The sequence below is a fragment of the Mytilus californianus genome, unplaced genomic scaffold, assembly GCF_021869535.1.
Source record: "Mytilus californianus isolate M0D057914Y unplaced genomic scaffold, xbMytCali1.0.p SCAF_3, whole genome shotgun sequence".
NCBI lineage: Eukaryota > Metazoa > Mollusca > Bivalvia > Mytilida > Mytilidae > Mytilus > Mytilus californianus.
In genome coordinates, this window is record NW_026262679.1 from 117,057,014 (window position 1) to 117,077,529 (window position 20,516).

The window sequence follows — 20,516 nt, forward strand, 5'->3', positions numbered from 1 at the left end:
GCCCTTTTTTCAAAATTTTGAATATATTGTACATGTATTTACATTTAATGTTCAACAAGTCATACATAAGTGTACTGTATACCTTTGAGTTCAGTGAATGAACTTAACATATTTTTAAATAAAATAAAGTTATGTGAAGTATGATGAAAGGTTACCAGATAACAACAGGAAACCAGGCCATGTTTCCTGTTATGTTACATTATAATTATTACCTTCTCTGCTTGTTTCAGCACATTTTATGATTTATTATGACAAGCAACAAAAATTTGTCATCAGTTTTAATTGGCTTTTAAATTTATCTGCTTAAATGCTTTTAAACTATTTCCTTTTTTTAAAGGTAAATTGGTTACTCCTTTTGTGATAATAATGGGTGCCATTACTGGAACTGTTTGACAATGTTTACATGGCATTTTTCATAGCAATTACAACCAGATTTGGCTAATAAAGTTTTTTGTTCTTCAGAAAGCTATTTTTGACCGCTGTAGTTATTTCTATGAATGAAATAGTTTCAGAAAATCAACAACATTTGTGTTACCTTGCCCTACATTTCATGCTTAATTAAGTGACTTTGAGAATTTTTTGTATTTTCATTTCTTACAAAAGGATGATACATTGTATTGTAACCCATGTTGGTGTGAGTCAGTAATATTTTACTTTTAATTACAAACTTATCTCACCTTGCCCAAATAACTGCATAATTCAAATTAAACCAGACTGGATATGAAAATGTAATTAAGAAGGAATCTTTTTGGGATTTCCTTTTGTTCTGTTTGAAAGAAAAACATAATTCAGGCTTTATGCAATTGATTTCTGATTTGATGATCAGATTCCTATAAATTAAAGGAATTGTATGTTGTGTATACTATAATGAGATGCATCAAAACGAAATAATTAATAAAAAACATCAAGTGGTCTGCATATCGTCTTTAACAAGTGTCCATACCAAATGCCAAGATCTAAATCGACTCAAAACACAGCCACAAGATAACAATCTTGCTTAAAAAGAGGAACGGACACCTAAATAATTTGATTACTCATTATAGAATGTCTTTGCCAAAGAAAATAAAGGTCAGCCAAATCTACCTATGGCCAGATTGCCTGAGGGAGTTGCATATTTCATGAAATGGGAATTTAGACTGAAATGTATCATTTAAATCATTCCAGTACATGTACAGATACTAGATGTACTGACTACTTGGTGAATAGTACTCTTGAAAAATCCAACATTAAGGGTACTGATGCAATTGTTATAAGGATGATTCAGGTTTTCTTTATACATGCATGATTATCCTAACTTAAATGAAATAGATAATCCCTGTTTTTGAAATTGAAATTTAATCTATTTTATAATGACATTTGTTGGGGGTGAGGTTATGGGGGGAGGGAGTTGATGGTAGAACAAGTTAAAGATGACTTTGTAGTATTAAGTTTCTGTCTCATTGACTTGGGGGGGGGGGGGGGGGGGGGGGTAATGGGGGGAGGGAGTTGATGGTAGACCAAATTAAAGATGACTTTGTAGTATTAAGTTTCTGTCTCATTCACTTATTCCCAACATCTCATTTTATTCATAAAATATTTGTTCAAGATCATTACATTATTGAGTGTAGACTCAAAGTTAAAATGATGTGTTGTTTGGTAGCTGTCTCATTGACATACACACTTTTTTTTCATATCTGAGATTATTTACATGTAACAAATCATAATCTCTGGCTACTTTGAAGCCTAGGAATACATTATTATGTAACACACTTGAGTATCTACAATTGTACTTTTTACCATAGGGATATTATATACATATATATTCATTATCTATATAACAACAAACAAGTTGTTTTGTTTTAAGGTGTTGTGTACAATTAATTATATAAGACAAGATGCTGAAGGAAATACATTAAATTTGATCAAGGTAACTTGATACCATATACAGTGTATTATTTACTGAGGCTCTATAGGGGTACTGTACACACTGAGACCACAATTTACACTCTTCACTCACAGATATTATAAAAAGTGATAACAAAGGGAATCATAAGATTTCGTCAATTTATTAAAATGTCCTACATTAGAAAAATCCATAATCTGCAGGATGGTAGATTTTACTCGACATTCTCTATTTATTGACATGTGCATGTCTACCAATTATTATCCTGTAACTTCAAATTCTCATAATCATAAATCTGAATTGTGCAGCATACCAAATTTCACCCCCTTCATTTTATTTTTGTCTCGCCTTGACGGAGTCAAAAAACGAGACATAGGTATGCTGTTTCCAGCGGCGTCAACAATGTATTAGTTTGTGATTAGGTCTAGTTTATGGTGAATGACAAGTGATAGGTCAATGATATTTGGTATGCGGTTGTATTAGCATTGGCACATCTCATTTCCATGGAGATTATTTGGCCCTATCTGCTCAGTGATGGTCTATTGACTTTGAAACTTTTGCTTAGTTTACATGTATTAGTTTGTGATTAGGTCAGTTCAAGAGGAACCATTAGTGGAAGGCTAATGTTAATTGGTGTTCAGTTGTATAAGCATTAGCACATCTCATTTCCATGGAAAATATTTTGCCCCGCCCCATCAGGCATGATTGACTTGGAAACTTTTACATAGTTTACAAGATAATGTTTGTGTTTAGGTTTGTTTAAAGGGAACGACTTATAATAAGTCAATTGTATTTGGTATGCAGTTGTATAAGCATTGGCACATCTCATTTCCATGGAGGTTGTTTAGCCATGTACCTTCAGTCATGGTTCATTGACTTCGAAAATTTGCATAACTTACATGTTAAAGTATTGCTATAACAGTTTATTTACCATTGTTATGATTATGAGCTTTTGTAATATAATTGTCTCTATATAATCATCATTCATGGTTTAATTCTGCACTATGACTGTGTATAGGTACTTCAGAATGGAGAGAATCTTCACACACACATGTAATTATAACCCCAGCTCCAAAGGACAGTCAGGGGTACTACTTGTACAAGTAATTTTTATTTACTTGAAGAAGTAAATATTAATATACTTATATAAGTAAATTTTTAGGATACTTATACAAGTGTATTTTATTTACTTGTATAGGTAAAAAAAATTGGGCTTAGTTATGTCCCATAGACATTCAGATTTTTTTACTTATACAAGTAAAAAAGTCATCCTATCTTCTTTTCTTGAATTCTTAGGACTTCTTTGCTCTAATAGAATTTTTGATTGTCTGTCCTTTGCAGATATCTTAACTAATCATTTAAGTGTAATTTCATGGACAATGAAAATCTCGTTTGTCTGTTATCTTCAGAACACTGCTCATTTACAAGCCCCCAAGGGGCAATTTTTGAAGGCCTTGCACAAATCTTTGCTGCAATCAGTTTCTTTGTTGAATTAATGAGATGAAACATTGAACTCTAATCAAAAATTATGAGCTTACCTGAGAAAAATTGTTAAAGGCATGTTTTTACATCTCAAAACTTGAGAATTTTTGTGGGATTGTAAAAAAAATTTACTTATACAAGTAAATTTTTGAGAAAATTAAGGGGAGATTATTCAAACATTATAATTAACTTATATAAGTTTATTTTATTTACTTCTTCAAGTAAATAAAGATTACTTGTACAAGTAGTACCCCTGACTGAAGGAAGGAATATACTGTTTTACCCCTGTTCGTATGTTTTTAGAGGGCGTAGGGCAAACAAGTGAGCTGTCAGCTCAAATTCAAACTTATTGTGTGCCACCATACTACTTTGTTGTTAATATGAAATCTTCAGAGCAGTTTGTAAAATTGATTTCATTTATGTCATTTTGATTGATTAACTTTTGCTGCCTTTATAAGAAACATTAAGTAACAAAGATAAATTTGACTGTTCAAAACAGTGGGAACTACTTTATGCAAATTGAGGAAGATATGCAATTTATTACTAGTTATTTCCTGTTACCTAATATATTTCCGACACATCAGATTTAAACAAAACTTGACACAATTGTTTGACATTAAGCTTACTTTATATGTGTGTATCCTATTGTTATGCAGAGCATATCATCTTTACAACACTATTTGATTTCCTACTCATATATCAAGTAATATGAACAGATATAAATAATTACAACCTTATAGTGTACTGAGATTCCTCATTTGTTTGTTTTATAAAATAATTTAGGTTCAGTTTATTCAAAGACTGTGATTCTGCTATTGTACTGGGAGAATGTCACACATTTTCCTGTAAAATTACGATGTTATTTTATAGCTTAAAGGAATTTTGTTATGTTGTAAGGGTCTGTTGTATTAATGCTTTTCAATGCTGAATTAAAGCAAGGCACTGTGTTCTTCCCTTTTCATATGGATTTTTATTTTAATTGTGTTGCAGCTGTTAACTTATTATTTGCATAAAAACATGTACATGTTTAAACAAACAGGAAAAGGCCAATTAAACTTGAGTATTTTAATTCATTGTATTTGTGATAACAAAACTATATATTCCTGTACATATGTAGGTAGAAAATGTTCCTTAGACTTGAAAGACACATTTTTATTCTGTTCAGTTTGTACTACTAAATTGCACTTATTTAAGTGGTAAAGTACTGGTTTGTCTTCATGTCAGTGTTTACAGACAATAATGCAAGAATACATGTAAAAAAAATGTTCCCCTTAAAGGCAAAGTTTTATTTTTCTTTGTTATTATAAGACCGCAAAAAATTTTTTTGGGTTCGTATAATGCTATGATTTTGTCGTCGTCCGAAGACACATTTGGTTTCCAGACAATAACTTTAGTTTAAGTGAATGGATCTCTATGAAATTTTACAAGAAGGTTCAATACCACAAAAGGAAGGTTGGGATTAATTTTGGGGTTATGGTACCAACAGTTTAGGAATTAGGGGCCAAAAACATGTCTGTACTTTCCAGACAATAACTTGTGTGTAAGTGTATGGATCTCACTGAAATTGTACCACAAAGGGAAGGCTGGGATTGAGTTTGGGGTAATTGCCCCAAAACATAAAGGAATTAGGGGAAAAAAAGGGTCCAAAAACAAGCATTTTTCTAGTTTCCAGACAATAACTTGTGTTTAAGTGTATAAATCTCTCTTAAATTGTACTACAAGGTTCCATACCTCAAAGGAAAGGCGGGAAAGGCTGGGATTGAGTTTGGGGGTAATTACTCCAAGGGGGGGGGTCAAAAAGATTGTGGGGGGGATTTTTTCTCAATATTTTTTCTTCAAATTTTTTGAAATTTCAAATTTTTTGAAAAGTTTCAAGAAGAAATCTTCAATTGAAAGTATTGCGCAATAGATTTTTAAGATCTTTGAACACATTTATTTTGTGTCAGAAACCTGTGTTATGTCAAAAATTTTATCACAATCCAAATTCAGACAGTATCAAGCTTGAATATTGTGTCCAAACTCGCCCCAACTGTTCAGGGATCGACCTCTGCGGTCAAATCAGGCTGCGCTCAGAGAAGTTTTTATTTAACAGCATGCTGGTATGTTTTTGAAGGTGAGGTAAAAATAACCACATAATAACATTGTAGAAAATATTTTAAATTTTCATTTATTTCTAATACAGTCACATTTCTAAAAAAAAAAGAAAGAAAAAGAAAATCAATGACAATATCATAAGATCTTGGTTTTAGATCTAGTACTCTACAGTGAGGGACAATCTAGTACAGAAAGAATACAGGTACAGAGGATTTGTCTAAATATATATGGTGATAAACTTAATTATGTAATGGGTGATGGGATTGTCATGATGGCATCTAGTGAATGTGTGGTTGGCAACTATATTTAATGGCATGCCATTGGTTTAATAAGTTCTGACTATTTTTTTACTATCTTTCAGGAGAGTGATATCTTATGGTGGGAATCCTTTGCTACAGAATTCTTTGAAGATGATGCCAGCATGACTCTGTCATTTTATTTAGAAGACGGACCCAAACGTTACAGTTAGTATTATCTTTCTATGTGTTGTATTTGTATGCCTGGGCATGCATACATGTCTCTGGTTAAAGTTTAGGTTTAGGGGTTTTTTGAGGTCACATCAACATGAAACTTTGTACACATGTTCAGTATGAAGTGTACTGTTTAATATACATGTATATGCCAAGTTATGGTTTTGTTCAAGAATTAGACAGTTCGCTAAATATTGAAATAAGATAGTGCGAGCAGGGCATGGTGTCCTATGTACAAGTATTCTTGTTCCAAGATAGTGATACTTTTGTGATGTGATTTGTATACAGCAGAATTAGTTTATAACGACACCAGTTTGACATTGTCATTTAATTAAGAAGATAGGTCTAAGGTTAGTTTCAGCTGTACTCACTGAATCTTCTGAACTGCATACAGACTTTAGTCTTTGGTTTATATATCATCTTTTATACTCAACTATATAAATGGAATTCTGATGTACGTCATACCTTGTCAGCTTCAGTTTTTGTCTCGCCTGCGAAGAAAGTTGCAGAAGGTAGAACATAGGTGTTGCTTTTCTGGCGGGGCGGTGTCAATAATTGTTAAGTTTTCTGCTTAAGTCAGTTTGATAGGAACTACTTGTGAAAGATCAATGACATTTTCTATAAAGTTGTATTACTATCAGTTTGATGACTATTTCAAGGCTCTGCCCCCTAGGTTATGATCCAGTGACTTTGAAATAATTAGCAATTTTTAATGGAAATTTTTCTGCTTAAGTCAGTTTGATAGGAAACTAATGATAGACAATGATATTTCTATAAAGTTGCATTACTATCAGCACATCTCAGTTTGAGGATCATTTTGAAGTGCTGCCCTCTATGTCATGGTCCAGGAACTTAATTAGAATTGTTGCTGTCCATCAGATTATCTTTTTTTATTTGTCTGCAGACAAGCAAGATATATCTCTGTGTCAGCAGTTTATTTAGTTGTTTCATGTTCAAATCTTCAATTGTTTTGAAATGGAACTTTTTAGTCTTCTCATACTATGTTAGATTTTTTTTTTTTTTAGTTTTTATACGACCGCAAAAAAATTTTTGTGGTCGTATATTGGTATGACGTTGGCGTCGTCGTCGTCGTCCGAATACACATTAGTTTTCGCACTCTAACTTTAGTTTAAGTGAATGAATCTCAATGAAATTTTACCATAAGGTTCAATACCACAAAAGGAAGGTGGGGATTGATTTTGGGGGTTATGGTACCCACAGTTAAGGAATTAGGGGCCAAAAAGGGGCCAAAAATAAGCATTTTTGTAACTTCCAGACATAACTTGTGTGTAAGTGTATGGATCTCTCTGACATTGTACCACAAGGTTCCATATTACAAAGGGAATGCTGGGATTGATTTTGGGGGTAATTGCCTCCAAATTTTAGGAATAAGGGGCCAAAAAGGGGCAAAAAACAAGCATTTTTCTAGTTTCATGACAATAACTTGTGTGTAAGTGTATGGATCTCTCTGACATTGTATCACAAGGTTCCATATCACAAAGGGAATGCTGAGATTGATTTTGGGGGTAATTGCCTCCATATTTTAGGAATTAGGGGCCAAAAAGGGGCGAAAAACAAGCATTTTTCTAGTTTCATGACAATAACTTGTGTGTAAGTGTATGGATCTTTATGAAATTGTACTGCAAGGTTCCATATCACAAAGGGAAAGCTGGAATTGAGTTTGGGGGTAATTGCCCAAAAAGTTTAGGAATAAGGGGCCAAAAAGGGGCCAAAAATAAGCATTTTTCTAGTTTCCAGACAATAACTTGTGTTCAAATGTATGGATCTCTCTGAAATTGTACTGCAAGGTACCATACCTCAAAGGGAAGGCTGGGATTGATTTTGGGGGTAATTGCCTCAAAATTTTAGTAATTAGGGGCCATAAAAGGGCAAAAAACAAGCATTTTTCTAGTTTCAGGACAATTACTTGTGTGTAAGTGTATGGATCTTTATGAAATTGTACTGCAAGGTTCCATATCACAAAGGGAAAGCTGGGTTTGAGTTTGGGGGTAATTGCCCTAAACGTTTAGGAATTTGGGGCCAAAAAACAAGCATTTTTCTAGTTTCAAGACAATAACTTGTGTTCAAGTGTATGGATCTCTCTGAAATTGTACTGCAAGGTACCATACCACAAAGGGAAAGCTGGGATTGAGTTTGGGCCAATGGGGTGATGAATCATAAGGGGGTTCAAAAAAATTTGGGGGATTTTTTTTTCTTTTTTTCATACATGTAAACCTCCCGACGGGAGAACAATAATCCCGTTTTCAGGGGTCTCCTCCCGACCTCGCGTTGAAGAGAAAAAAATCCTATGTATGAAATCTGCCCAACATATCATCTCAGACATCTGGTGTAACTGACATCACCTGAAGTTGTATTTTACCTGTAAATCAATTAACATGCATAATTATATGGCTTCACTTGTCAGCTTGGATGTCAAACATACTGGTAATCAACGATTTTTACCTCAGGCTAACTGCCGTTGTGTAATAAAAACTTTGTGTATTTATTGGGTTACTTCCCCTGATTTTTCCTGTTTTAAGTTACTTTCCTTTAAATAATGTAAATTTTTAAAAGAATATAAATAAAATATAAATTGAACAAATAATCATAAAAGGATGGTAATTAAATGATTTTAAATGTCTTAGGACAAATCAAAAAATAATAATTTGAAAATTATTTGAGGGTTCTATACTTTCTTTCAAGGCTTAAATTGAATTCATATAATAACTATGACCCATGTTCAAAATTTAAATGAGTTTCTGAATATTCAAATAAAATCTAACTGCAAAAGCAGATAGGTAAACAAATGATCTGATTGCAATGTTTGTCCTATAGAATAATGATATAAAAGATATGAATTGAATAATTTAAAGAACATACTAAAAAAAAAGAATCTTAGATTGAACATGTAGAATATTAAGATAAAGAAACTTTATAAGTACAAGGGTACTATAAACATAATACATAATACATTTCGGATTGAAAGTTGAAGAAAACACACTTTAAAAGACAATTTTTACAGCACACGGTTACATTTACGACAAACTTTATGTCGATTAAAAACCTCCTGATCTGAGTCCTAATCTCCTGACCAAAATTTTCCAATCTCCTGATCTGAGTTTCACAGTCCATCACATGTATGTTTTTTTCTTTAAAATTTTCCATTTTAAATTGGTTATTTCTGATGTATATATAAAAGCAAATAATAACGATATGGTTTGAATAGGTAAATTAAAAAATTTTAAGTTCTTAGACCACTTTCATTCTGTGTGAGAAACCTATGCTGTGTCAAATATTTAATTACAATCCAAATTCAGTGCTGTATCAAGCTTGAATGTTGTGTCCATACTTGCCCCAACTGTTCAGGGTTCGACCTCTGCGGTCGTATCAAGCTGCGCCCCAGCGGAGCATTTTATTTTTTTATGTATTACTTTTTCATGATGGTTAAATTTATAACTCCAGGATACTATAATGACAATAGTAAGTCACTGACTGATAAGTAAATGAAAAATGCTGTCTCTAAATTGTACTGCAAATGTACTCTACCTTTTGTATAAATAACTTGAGCATGACTCATGGAAAGACTTTATTATCTCGGTATATCTAGACTTATATTTGATCGAGGCTATGTTTCAGAATTGAGATATTTCTATTGCAGCTATTGGAAGAACGTTAATACCTCGGTATTTCAGAAGTATATTTGAGGGAGGAGTTACAGATCTCTACTACATATTGAAGCATACTAAAGAATCATTTCATAATACATCAATTACCCTCGACTGTGACCATGCTACCATGGTAACACATCATGGCAAACCTATGTTTACTAAGGTAAGTGACCTTCACAGGTGAAGGCTATTATCACCCATAACACATTAATCACCCTTGACTGAGACCATGCTATCATGGTAAACCAGTAAGTGACCTTCACAGATCAAGGTCATTGTTATATATAATGCATTAATCACCCATGACTGTGACCATGCTTCCATGGTAACACATCATGGCAAACATATGCTTACGAAGGTAAGTGACCTTCACAGTTCAAGGCCATTATCAATCACCCTTGACTGAGACCATGCTATCATGGTAAACCAGCAAGTGACCTTCACACGTCCAGGACACAATATCACATAAATAAATTTAAACACTCCTGATGCAATGAATATCCACCAAAATAAATTATTAAACATAATAAGTCATTTGTGAAATTTAAAAGTAAAAAAGACACAAAATTGTTTGCTTAAAAGCAAGTAAAGCAGAATAACTAAGATTCAAAAGAATTTAGAACTTGTACAATATATCCATACACAACATTAAGAAATATTTTTGCTATTGGATCTAGCAAGTCACCGGAAACTAATTATTTAGCATGACTTGGGTTCCGTTGTTGCCATCCCTTACTTTATATAATTTTCTCCTTTGAATCTACTGGGCTTAATATTACCAAACTTTACCTGAATGTTCCTTAGGGAATTTAGTTTAAATTTTTATCACAGGGTTTGAACAATGAACAAACAAGGCTGCTGTTGCTAAGAATAGAACAAAGGCAGGTTTTGGCTTATATCTGAAAAAAGAAATAAAGCAATTAGAGAAAACATTAAGAGTAAATATTATCAGCAGGTCAAGATATCATGATTTTTTTTTTTTTAAATAGGACAATCTATTATTGCCTCTGAAATGTCAATTTTTAGCAAATTTCACAGCTTTTGTTTATTATCTTGCCAACTATTATTTATAGAAAGAGAGACTTTATATAGTTAAAATGATCAACAAAATAAGATTTACAAAGAGGGCAATTTTGTTGAAATCGTCAGTTGGCTCCTTATAAGAGTTATTACAATTTTTTGACTACTTTTACCATTTTTTTTAGGAACTTTTAATTTAGTAGATATAGAGAAACTGTGATTAGCAAAAATGATCAATAAAAAAGGAAAGCCAAATGAGTATAAATTAACTAAATTGTCTGTCAACTCATTATAGGAGTTATTGCCAATTTCATTTTTAACCGGATTTTCAAAGGAAATATCGGTTATTAAATTGGGGATGTACGGCGGACGGGCGGCTGCCAAACAGTGTCTCCACAATAACATGAAAACGCTTTAACAAATTTTTTATGCCCCCGCCGTGGAGGAGGGGGCATTAAGTTTTACCCTTGTCCGTCCGTCCATATGTCCCAAAGTTTGTTTCTGTTCTCTAACTTTAGTTTGCCTCAACCAAATGTTATGAAACTTATATACAATGCTTATTACCACAAAACACAGATCATGTTCGAAATTGGGTGGCATCACTTTTACGGTTCTTGAGTTATGCCCCTTTATAAACATAAAAATTGCTGAATTTTTCGTTTCTGTTCTCTAACGTAAGTTAGCCTCAACCAAATATATAATCATCCTGAAAACTGTACTAGATAGCTGAGACTTTGAATAGAGAAACTGATCAGCAACATATGATCTACAAATAAATTTATATGAATGATATTGTCTAAATAGACACTTTACATGAGTTGTAAACCTTAAGTCTCAATTTTAACACGTTTTTTTCAGTTTTGCTTTAATATCTTTCAAACTATATTAGTCTTACAGACACTTAAAATAGCAAAAATGATCAGCAAAGCAAGATTTTTACCCACACAGTTTCCATTCAGCACTAATGTTTTTGTTGGGTTGTATCAATTTTACGCAAAAATACAGGCTCCTTTGAGTCTTTAGTTACTGATGTTTAAATTTATAATACATGTATTAAGATGTCGATGAATATATTTTTTAGGTTGTTACAGAAGGCAGATTGATATTAGAATTTACGTTTGACGATTTGATGAGAATTAGATCATGGCATTTTCAAGTTCGCCAACACAGAGAGCTCATCCCACGTAGTGTCATAGCAATGCAGGTAATTAAATCTTATTCCATCTTGTGTCATAGTAATGTAGGTAATCAGAATTAAATACAGAGAGCTAATCCCACCCAGTTTCACAATAATACTGATGATTGAAGCTCTTCTTATGTAATACTATAGTAGAAAAGGTAAATAAAGCTAAAATCTCAATTTGGAATGTGTGATATCAGGATATTTATAAAAAATTAACAGTTTGATAAAACAAAAATAAATTTGCAAGAGAAAATAAATTGTACTTGCCCTGTCAAGGCACCAATCAAATTGCAGGATTAACTGGGATATTTCACTAAAGTATAATTTTCTCGGATACTCAAGTTACAAAATGATGTTTATGTGTATAACCATACTCGTCAAGAAAATTACATAAATTGTGCATGGTGCATGAATCTAGTATCTGTTCTAGAAATATCAATGATGTCATTGTTACATTAATATTTAAAATTAAGAGTTACCTTCCTTTATACATAATATCTCCAATTCATAGAAATGCCTTCCTATGCTTAATACATTGCCATGTTTAATTTTTATTTTCCACTGCAAAATGAATGCAATCTTTATCCTTCATTGCTCACAAGCGCATTGATTAGTTTTCACAGTCGTCTAATTAACAGAAGATGAACATTTATGAACCATTTACATATATGTATAAATTTTTAACCCAGTTATAGTACCTCCATGAAATGGCACCCCAAATGTGACCCCATTGATATATTTGACATTCCGTAAAAAAATTACCCATACCAGCGGCTTTTCTGTGTAAACTTTTATATAGGAAGAGACACCCCTCCCCATATATTTTTAATCAGTGCTAGGAATGTCACCAAAAACATAAAAATCTGTTGCAAGAGAACATAAAAATTCACAATTGGCAACATTTTCGTGACACCTGTTTGAAGAAGTTGTAATTTTACTAGTTTAAGTGTCCACAAAAAATATCATTTGTATCATGGTAATACCAAAGCATTAGCTACTGAGCAGATGGTACACTCAGAGATACATGGTTCACTACCATTGTTACTGACTCGAAGTAAAAAGAAAATGTTTGAAATTGATATCCTGGGGGTGAAATCTATTCTTCATATAACCCCGATATATTTATGGTCTTGTGAGACTCAAATATAACATGATACCAAGGAATAACAGGAATAAACAAAAATATATGGTAAGAAAGGAAAAGGTCACACAATAAAGATATGGTACCATAAATTTGTTTTATGTGATTTATTTTCTTTCCAGGATCCTTCAATGGTTGAACAGTTATCCAAAAATATAACACGACAGGGACTAACTAACTATACGCTCAACTTCTTACGGGTAAGTTATATTATAGGTACAGTTTTAGATGTCTTTATAGTGACATTGTTTCTGATATGAAGCAGACGAATTTGTCTGAATCAGATTATTGACTAACATCTATCATGTAAAATCTTGACATCACAGGAGAAAATATATGACGCCACAAAGCATTAGTGATTGTTGTATGACATGAAATGGACAAGTGTCACAGAATCCAAACTTGTGAAAGGTCTATTGTCAACTGGATAATCACACTACAACTTATATAAGTGATGATTGTATTCTGCTTGTGTCGGTTTATTGTCAAGCCTGCGACTTTTGTCGCAGAAAGCTCAACATAGGGATAGTGATCCGGCGGCGGCATTAGCTAACTTCTTAAAAGCTTTATATTTTAGAAGGTGGAAGATCTGGATGCTTCATACTTTGTATATGGATGCCTCATGTTACAAAGTTTCTGTCAGTCACATGTCCAATGTCCTTGACCTCATTTTCATGGTTCAGTGACTACTTGAAAAAAAAGTTAAAATTTTTTGTAATTTTAAATTCTCTCTTATTATAAGTAATAGGATAACTATATTTGGTATGTGCGTACCTTGCAAGGTCCTCATGCCCGTCAGACAGTTTTCACTTGACCTCGACCTCATTTCATGGATCAGTGAACAAGGTTAAGTTTTGGTGTTCAAGTCCATATCTCAGATACTATAAGCAATAGGTCAAGTATATTCGGTGTATGGAAGGACTGTAAGGTGTACATGTCCAACTGGCAGGTGTCATCTGACCTTGACCTCATTTTCATGGTTCAGTGGTTATAGTTAAGTTTTTGTGTTTTGGTCTGTTTTTCTTATACTGTATGCAATAGGTCTACTTTATTTGGTGTATGGAATGATTGTAAGATGTACATTTCTAGCTGGCAGGTGTCATCTGACCTTGACCTCATTTTCATGGTTCAGTGGTCAAAGTTAAGTTTTTGAGTTTTGGTCTTTTTTTCTAATACTATATGCAATAGTTCAACTATATTTGGTGTATGGAAATATTTTATGATCTATATGTCAGTCACGCAGGTTTTATTTGACCTTGACCTCATTTTCAAGGTTCATTGCTCAGTGTTAAGTTTTTGTGTTTTGGTCTGTTTTTCTTAAACTATAAGCAATAGGTCAACTATATTTGTTGTATGGAAGAATTGTTAGCTGTTCATGCCTGCCTAGCATGGTTCATCTGACCTTGACCTCATTTTCATGGTTCATTGGTCAATGTTTAGTTTACTTGGTTAATGTTAAGTTTATGTGACAGTTGTAATAAAGCTTTATATTTAGGACTATCAACATAATATCAATGATTAGTAAAGAAGGCGAGACATTTCAGCATGTGCACTCTTGTCTATATAAGTTTTATTATACATACTGAATATTTTCCTGTACAGCTATTTCTCATTTGTAATTCCATGAGCAAAATCATCCATGTTATTTATTTTGATGAATGTAATCAGGGCACCAAAATGGGTTAGGAATGGGAGATATCTGATTATGTAATGGTAACAGAATATTTGTCATAAAGGTTACAAATGACTTGTGTATTCAAAATTAATGTTGAAGGAGAATTATAGATATTTTTACTAGCTGATACATGTACATTTGTTCTGACACATTTTATTTTTTAATTTTCAGTGCTAATTGGTATTCATTATTTTGAGTTTCTTGGGCTTTTTCAATTAAATAGCATTCGAAAAATATGCCCAGTACCTCATCCCCAGTTTTCTTTTCATAATTTCATTGAATTTATCTTAAACTACATACCTGAAAAATCTGATTGAATCCTTATTAAATCTTATATTTTGACAATAAAAATATGATTAAACACAACGGCAAATATTTTTTTCTGACTTAATATTAGTGAAGGTATTTCAAAATATAACAACAATTGTGGAACTTTTGTTATTTTGAAACTCACCAGCAAACTTCCTATTTCAGCTTTGTGTAATCTTGGAACCAATGCAGGAGTTAATGTCTAGACATAAAGCATACGGGTTAAATCCAAGGGATTGTCTCAAAACAACTTTGTTCCAAAAATGGCAGAGAATGGTAGCTCCTCCAGGCAAAGGCAAGCAAGGTGAGTATTTGATAGACTAATATGTCTATTGATAGAATAATGTATTTTATTAATTAATAATGATACAATCATATATTCTTATGATTCATATTAGCTTAAGTGGTGTTTAAATGATACTGTTATTGTTGGTAGGCAAACAAAATTTTTTCAAGATTATTAAGATTTCATAGGTGTTTACAGTAAAATCTGTATTTAATGGTCACCATTGGGACCAGAAAAAACTTACCTTATAGAAGATGTGACCTTTTATTAAATTGAGGTTTAAAATGATATTACTCCACCTTGACAATGAGAGGGTGACTTGCAAATAGAGGTTTTTCATTTTAAATAGTGGTGACCTTTATAGAAGGTATGACTATGCATACTATAGTTTCAACAATTCTTTCTACACATTCACAATAAGGACTGTAACATTAAGTCTCTACATGGGAGTTCTGAAAAGAGGTATAGAGCTTTCTCATTGCAAATATTCTACATATATACATGTATAATGTATGTGTGCTTTGCTGTGTTGCACAGTCTGTTGGCGTCTTGCAAGATTTTTTTAAAGATCCAGAAAAATAAAACATAGCTTATTGTTCTGTTGTTAAAGATGGATTGTTTGCTGATTTTGCAGAACCAACAAGACAGCCAGGTAAAAGGAGGAAACGGAAATCTTCAACAGGAAATGCTGCTGGAAATCTGAATAGTGGTGGAGGTCCAACAAAGAAACGATCTCCTGGACCTCAAGGCATTGGCAGTTCTGTTCCAGGGGTAAGTTTAATAAGTAGATTTAGAGGTCCAACAAAGAAACGATCTCCTGGACCTCAAGGCATTGGCAGTTCTGTTCCAGGGGTAAGTTTAATAAGTAGATTTAGAGGTCCAACAAAGAAACGATCTCCTGGACCTCAAGGCATTGGCAGTTCTGTTCCAGGGGTAAGTTTAATAAGTAGATTTAGAGGTCCAACAAAGAAACGATCTCCTGGACCTCAAGGCATTGGCAGTTCTGTTCCAGGGGTAAGTTTAATAAGTAAACTTAGAGGTCCAACAAAGAAACAATCAAATCTCCTGGACTTTGACCCATTAGTTCTGTTCTTGGGAAAATTTCAATAAGCTGTGGTGGAGATACAACAAAGGAAAACTCCTTGATTGATTGGTGTTTAACCCCACTTTCAACATTATTGTGCTATTTTGTGGCGGTCAGTTTTTATTGGTGGAGGAAGCCGGAGTTCCCGGAGACAACCATCGACCTTCGGTAGGAAAACTAACAATCCTAGTCAATTAAGATTGGAATTGAGTGCACCTGCCCCGTGCGGAATATGAACTCACAACCTCAGTGGTGACTGGCTAGTGATACGGTAGTTGGACTACTCGGACCACTGGGCCACCGAGGCCCCTTTGGAAAACTCCTTGACCTCATGGCACAAGGACCCCTTTGGGTTAGTTCAATAAACAGTGATGGATCTCCTGATCCAATCATTAGGTTACGTAATTTAAAATCTAAGAAATGATTTAATCTTAAGGGCTTAGTTTAAGAAAATATGAAGAAAGTATTTCCCTGATCTTAATTGTTTTTTGTCTAAACAGAATTTTCAGTCCTGTAGGGATCTGGTTTTAATAATTTTATTATACCTAAAAAAAATCCAAGGAATGACAGACAATTGTCTCTGTTTTCTAGTGTCCAATTAAAGTAAAATTTTATTAAAAGATTTAAATGAACAAAAGTGTAACATAAACATGAACTTTTTGTGACACTATTTACTGACTTTTGAAAAATAAAAGATACTAAAGCTTCTCCATCAGTATCAGAAGACATTATACATAAAATTTGATATATTGTTGTGTTAGGGAGGCCTTTAGAAAATAAAGAAAAAATTCAAATATAGATATTGTTATTCACCAATCAGGGGCCTACAAGGGGCATATCTACATTTATACAGTTATAATTTCTAAAACAAATCAAGAGACATGTCACGAGAACAATACATTGACATAAGATATGATAACTAAAATACATATAATAAAGAGGTATTGTAAGTCTTTATGACAAGATGTTTACACCAATGACAACATACTGAATTATTACATATCATTCTGTAATGTTTTAACATGATCTGACTAAGACACGCAAAAATATGAAATCTTCAAAGCATTAGCCAGATTATTTTGTCACTATCACTATCACACAATTACAAAATGTGTACATTCATCTCAGATCAAATTAAATACATGTACTGTAGATTCAGAAATGTGTGCATGCATTTGTTATTGAGATTGTTCACAGATAGACAAAAATATGAGATTATTTTATTGTGATATAATGTATCAAAATTAAAAATGTTAGTTTTTATTTAGGGAAAATCTTTCCCTTTGCATGAATAAAAACATTGCAAAAAATTCTGAATTTACTACATAAGGATAAAAAATAATCTCTTCCTCACTTTATTTCATTAGTGAACATTTAATACATATTAGAATTCCACTTCCAACAGCAGATTTTTACACTTTTATATTATCTTTTGATTAACAGGATGTAATGGTTGTCGGAGAACCTACTTTGATGGGAGGGGAGTTCGGTGACGAAGATGAAAGGTTGATAACACGATTGGAAAATTCACAATTTGAAACCAACAATCCTGAGGAAGATAGCAAAGACTTTCAAAATTCACCATCTGTAGCTCATAGTCCCTGGGGTCAGGACAAGAAAACCCCCACAGGCAGCAGCACCCCAGGGGCTAGTATACCTCCCCCAGCTACAAGTCAGCCAGAAGAAGGAAAAATAGAGTAAAATAAATTATGAAGAAGAAGGATCATATTCAGATTTAATTACTATATTTTTAAAGATGGCTTTTTATAGACAAAAATTTGCAGGATCAAATATAAATCACTTTTATTATAATAATGTTTACAAAAAATAAGTTCATCAGATAAAATTTGCAGGATCAAATATAAATTGGAGTTTTTATTTGAAAACAGAAAATTTGGATTCTTTTAACATTTAAAACTAACCAACAGGGTATTTTGTAGTTTTGAATCAATTTATATCATTTGTGAAATAATCAGTTGTATGGAAGAAAGAAAGATTTGACTTTCAAGACAGTAGGCTTTAGGCTATACTTATCAAGAAGTTATTATTTAAAAAGTCATAAATGATCATTCTTTCATGATAGTACATTGACATTTCAATGTATCATGGTTGTATATAAATAACTTTTTGTGTCAACACAGTAGTGAAATGTACAGGTTGATCTTTTTAAATGAACATAGGCAAAAAAGTTCAAATTAACGACAAATTTTTCATTTATTTTTAGATATCATAGATCACAGTGTAAGATTGAAAAAGAGTTTGTAATCTCCTTGTAACTACATATATTATGCTATTGTTCTCCAACTTTTTTGCTCAACAGTTAATCTTTGACAAGTATACATTTCAGATATGTTGAAATATTACAAACATCAATTCACCAATTTGTTAAAATTGAGAAATCAGGTTAATCATGTGGATTGAAATAGAATTTCCGACTTAAATCAATATATTTTGAATACTGCATCTGTCCTGTTTTTTTCCTCAGGCTAGTTTTTTTTCTAGAGAAATTATTATTACTGAAACCTTGTAAATCATGTTTGATTTTGTAAAATGGTTGTTGAAATGGAGAGTTAAAATGTTTGTTATCTGATATATACATCTACTTACCCGTAAACCTAATCAGAAATAATGTTTGGAATTGTCCTGTGAACAAGTTTTTTAAGTGGATTTTATTGATCATGAAAAGGAGGTTGTGCAATGGGAGATAACTCTTAGTATTTTGATTAAGCAAAGTCTCATCATAACAGACAGGTGATCACCACCTAATTTGACATTAAGCCTATAAAACACCTGAGTTATCATACATTTGTCATTACTAAAATGGGACATATTAAACTTTGTCATACTAAGTTCTCATACTATATGAAGATAGAAAAACAAAAATTGGCATTATGAATAGGTGTTTTCTTTTCTTCTGCAATATATTTTATTGACTGTGTAGAATTTTTTTTTCTAGATAGAATATGAAATTTAACATTCATTGAGTGCTGAAATGTTGTACAAAACTATCATTACTGTGCTGCCCTTTGAACAAATATTACAAAATATTTATATTTTGTAGATTATTAAATGATTTATGTTTTACAATGACTTTCAATTCAGTTTGTAAAAAAGAGGTTCTAGGTGTTGTACCTGGAAAAATGGAGTAGACTTTTTCCCCCTTTTTATTTGTAATTAAAAATTAAGATAAATCCAAAGAGGACTTAACACTACTATATCCACCTTGATATCCCACTGATTTGAATGTATATTTTCAGTTATAGATTTGTCTATATTAGACATAATGGTGAATAAAGAGTTGTTTATCTATTCATGTCCAGCAATATTGTATATTGAAATGCTTTACCATATTAAATTTTGTTGGGAATTCTTTTTACTAATAGCTTACTTATAATTTTCTCTTGGCAGACTCTGTACCCCAGATATTGCTGGAAGTTATGTTGACTATTTTCTTACTGTACACCAGATATTGATGATTATCATCTTACCACATATGTACATCAGATATTGTTGGAAATTGCTTTGACTAATTTCTTATGCTGTACACCAAATAGTGATGACTTGCATCTTACCACATACATTTCATCAAGTACACCAGAAATTTTTGGAAATTCTGTTGGGTACTATCATACCACAAACACTGCCTTTATATTGGTCATACTTCCACCTTTACTATGAGTTTTTATACGACCGCAAAAAATTTTGGCGGTCGTATGATGTTGACGTCCTCGTCCTCGTCTGAAGACACATTGGTTTTCGCACTCTAACTTTAGTCAAAGTGAATGGATCTCAAAAGGGGGGCAGGGGGTGAAAAAAAAATTTAGGAGGGGGGGTAAAAAAGAAATTGTGGGGGCAATTTTTTTTTTCATTTCAGATTACAGAAATTAAAAAAGAAAATTTTTTCAATATTATTTCTTTTTGCAAAAAAAAGGGGGGGGGGATGTCAATACGCAACAGCATAGTGTATTTCACAAAAGCAAAAAAAAAGGGGGGGTAAATTTTTTTTGGGGGGGTTCAATTTCACAACAGCATAGTGTATTGCACAAAAGCTAAAAATTGAATATAAATTCAAATTATATAACCAATTCTAAGTTCTTTGACTACAGTTATTCGGTGTCAGAAACCTATTATGTGTCAAATATTTATTTTCAATCCAAATTCAGACCTGTATCAAGCGCGAATATTGTGTCCATTTTTGCCCGAACTGTTCAGGGTTGGACCT

General features: G+C 32.6%; 2 protein-coding genes across 5 annotated transcripts in view; one reads left to right on the forward strand and one right to left on the reverse strand.

Moving 5' to 3' along the window:
* The window catches only part of LOC127735929 (LIM domain-binding protein 2-like), a 43,099-nt gene extending 22,985 nt beyond the window's left edge, over positions 1-20,114 (forward strand). The window contains exons 4-10 of the mRNA XM_052246374.1: positions 5,820-5,922; positions 9,587-9,759; positions 11,698-11,820; positions 13,063-13,140; positions 15,090-15,228; positions 15,845-15,981; positions 17,738-20,114. Of these exons, the coding sequence (XP_052102334.1) occupies positions 5,820-5,922; positions 9,587-9,759; positions 11,698-11,820; positions 13,063-13,140; positions 15,090-15,228; positions 15,845-15,981; positions 17,738-17,995 (1,011 nt within the window). The 3' untranslated portion in view covers positions 17,996-20,114. The remainder of the gene's footprint in view (positions 1-5,819; positions 5,923-9,586; positions 9,760-11,697; positions 11,821-13,062; positions 13,141-15,089; positions 15,229-15,844; positions 15,982-17,737) is intronic.
* Positions 1-20,516, reverse strand: part of LOC127735930 (uncharacterized) — a 502,702-nt gene that overhangs the window by 42,121 nt on the left and 440,065 nt on the right. The window lies entirely within an intron of this gene.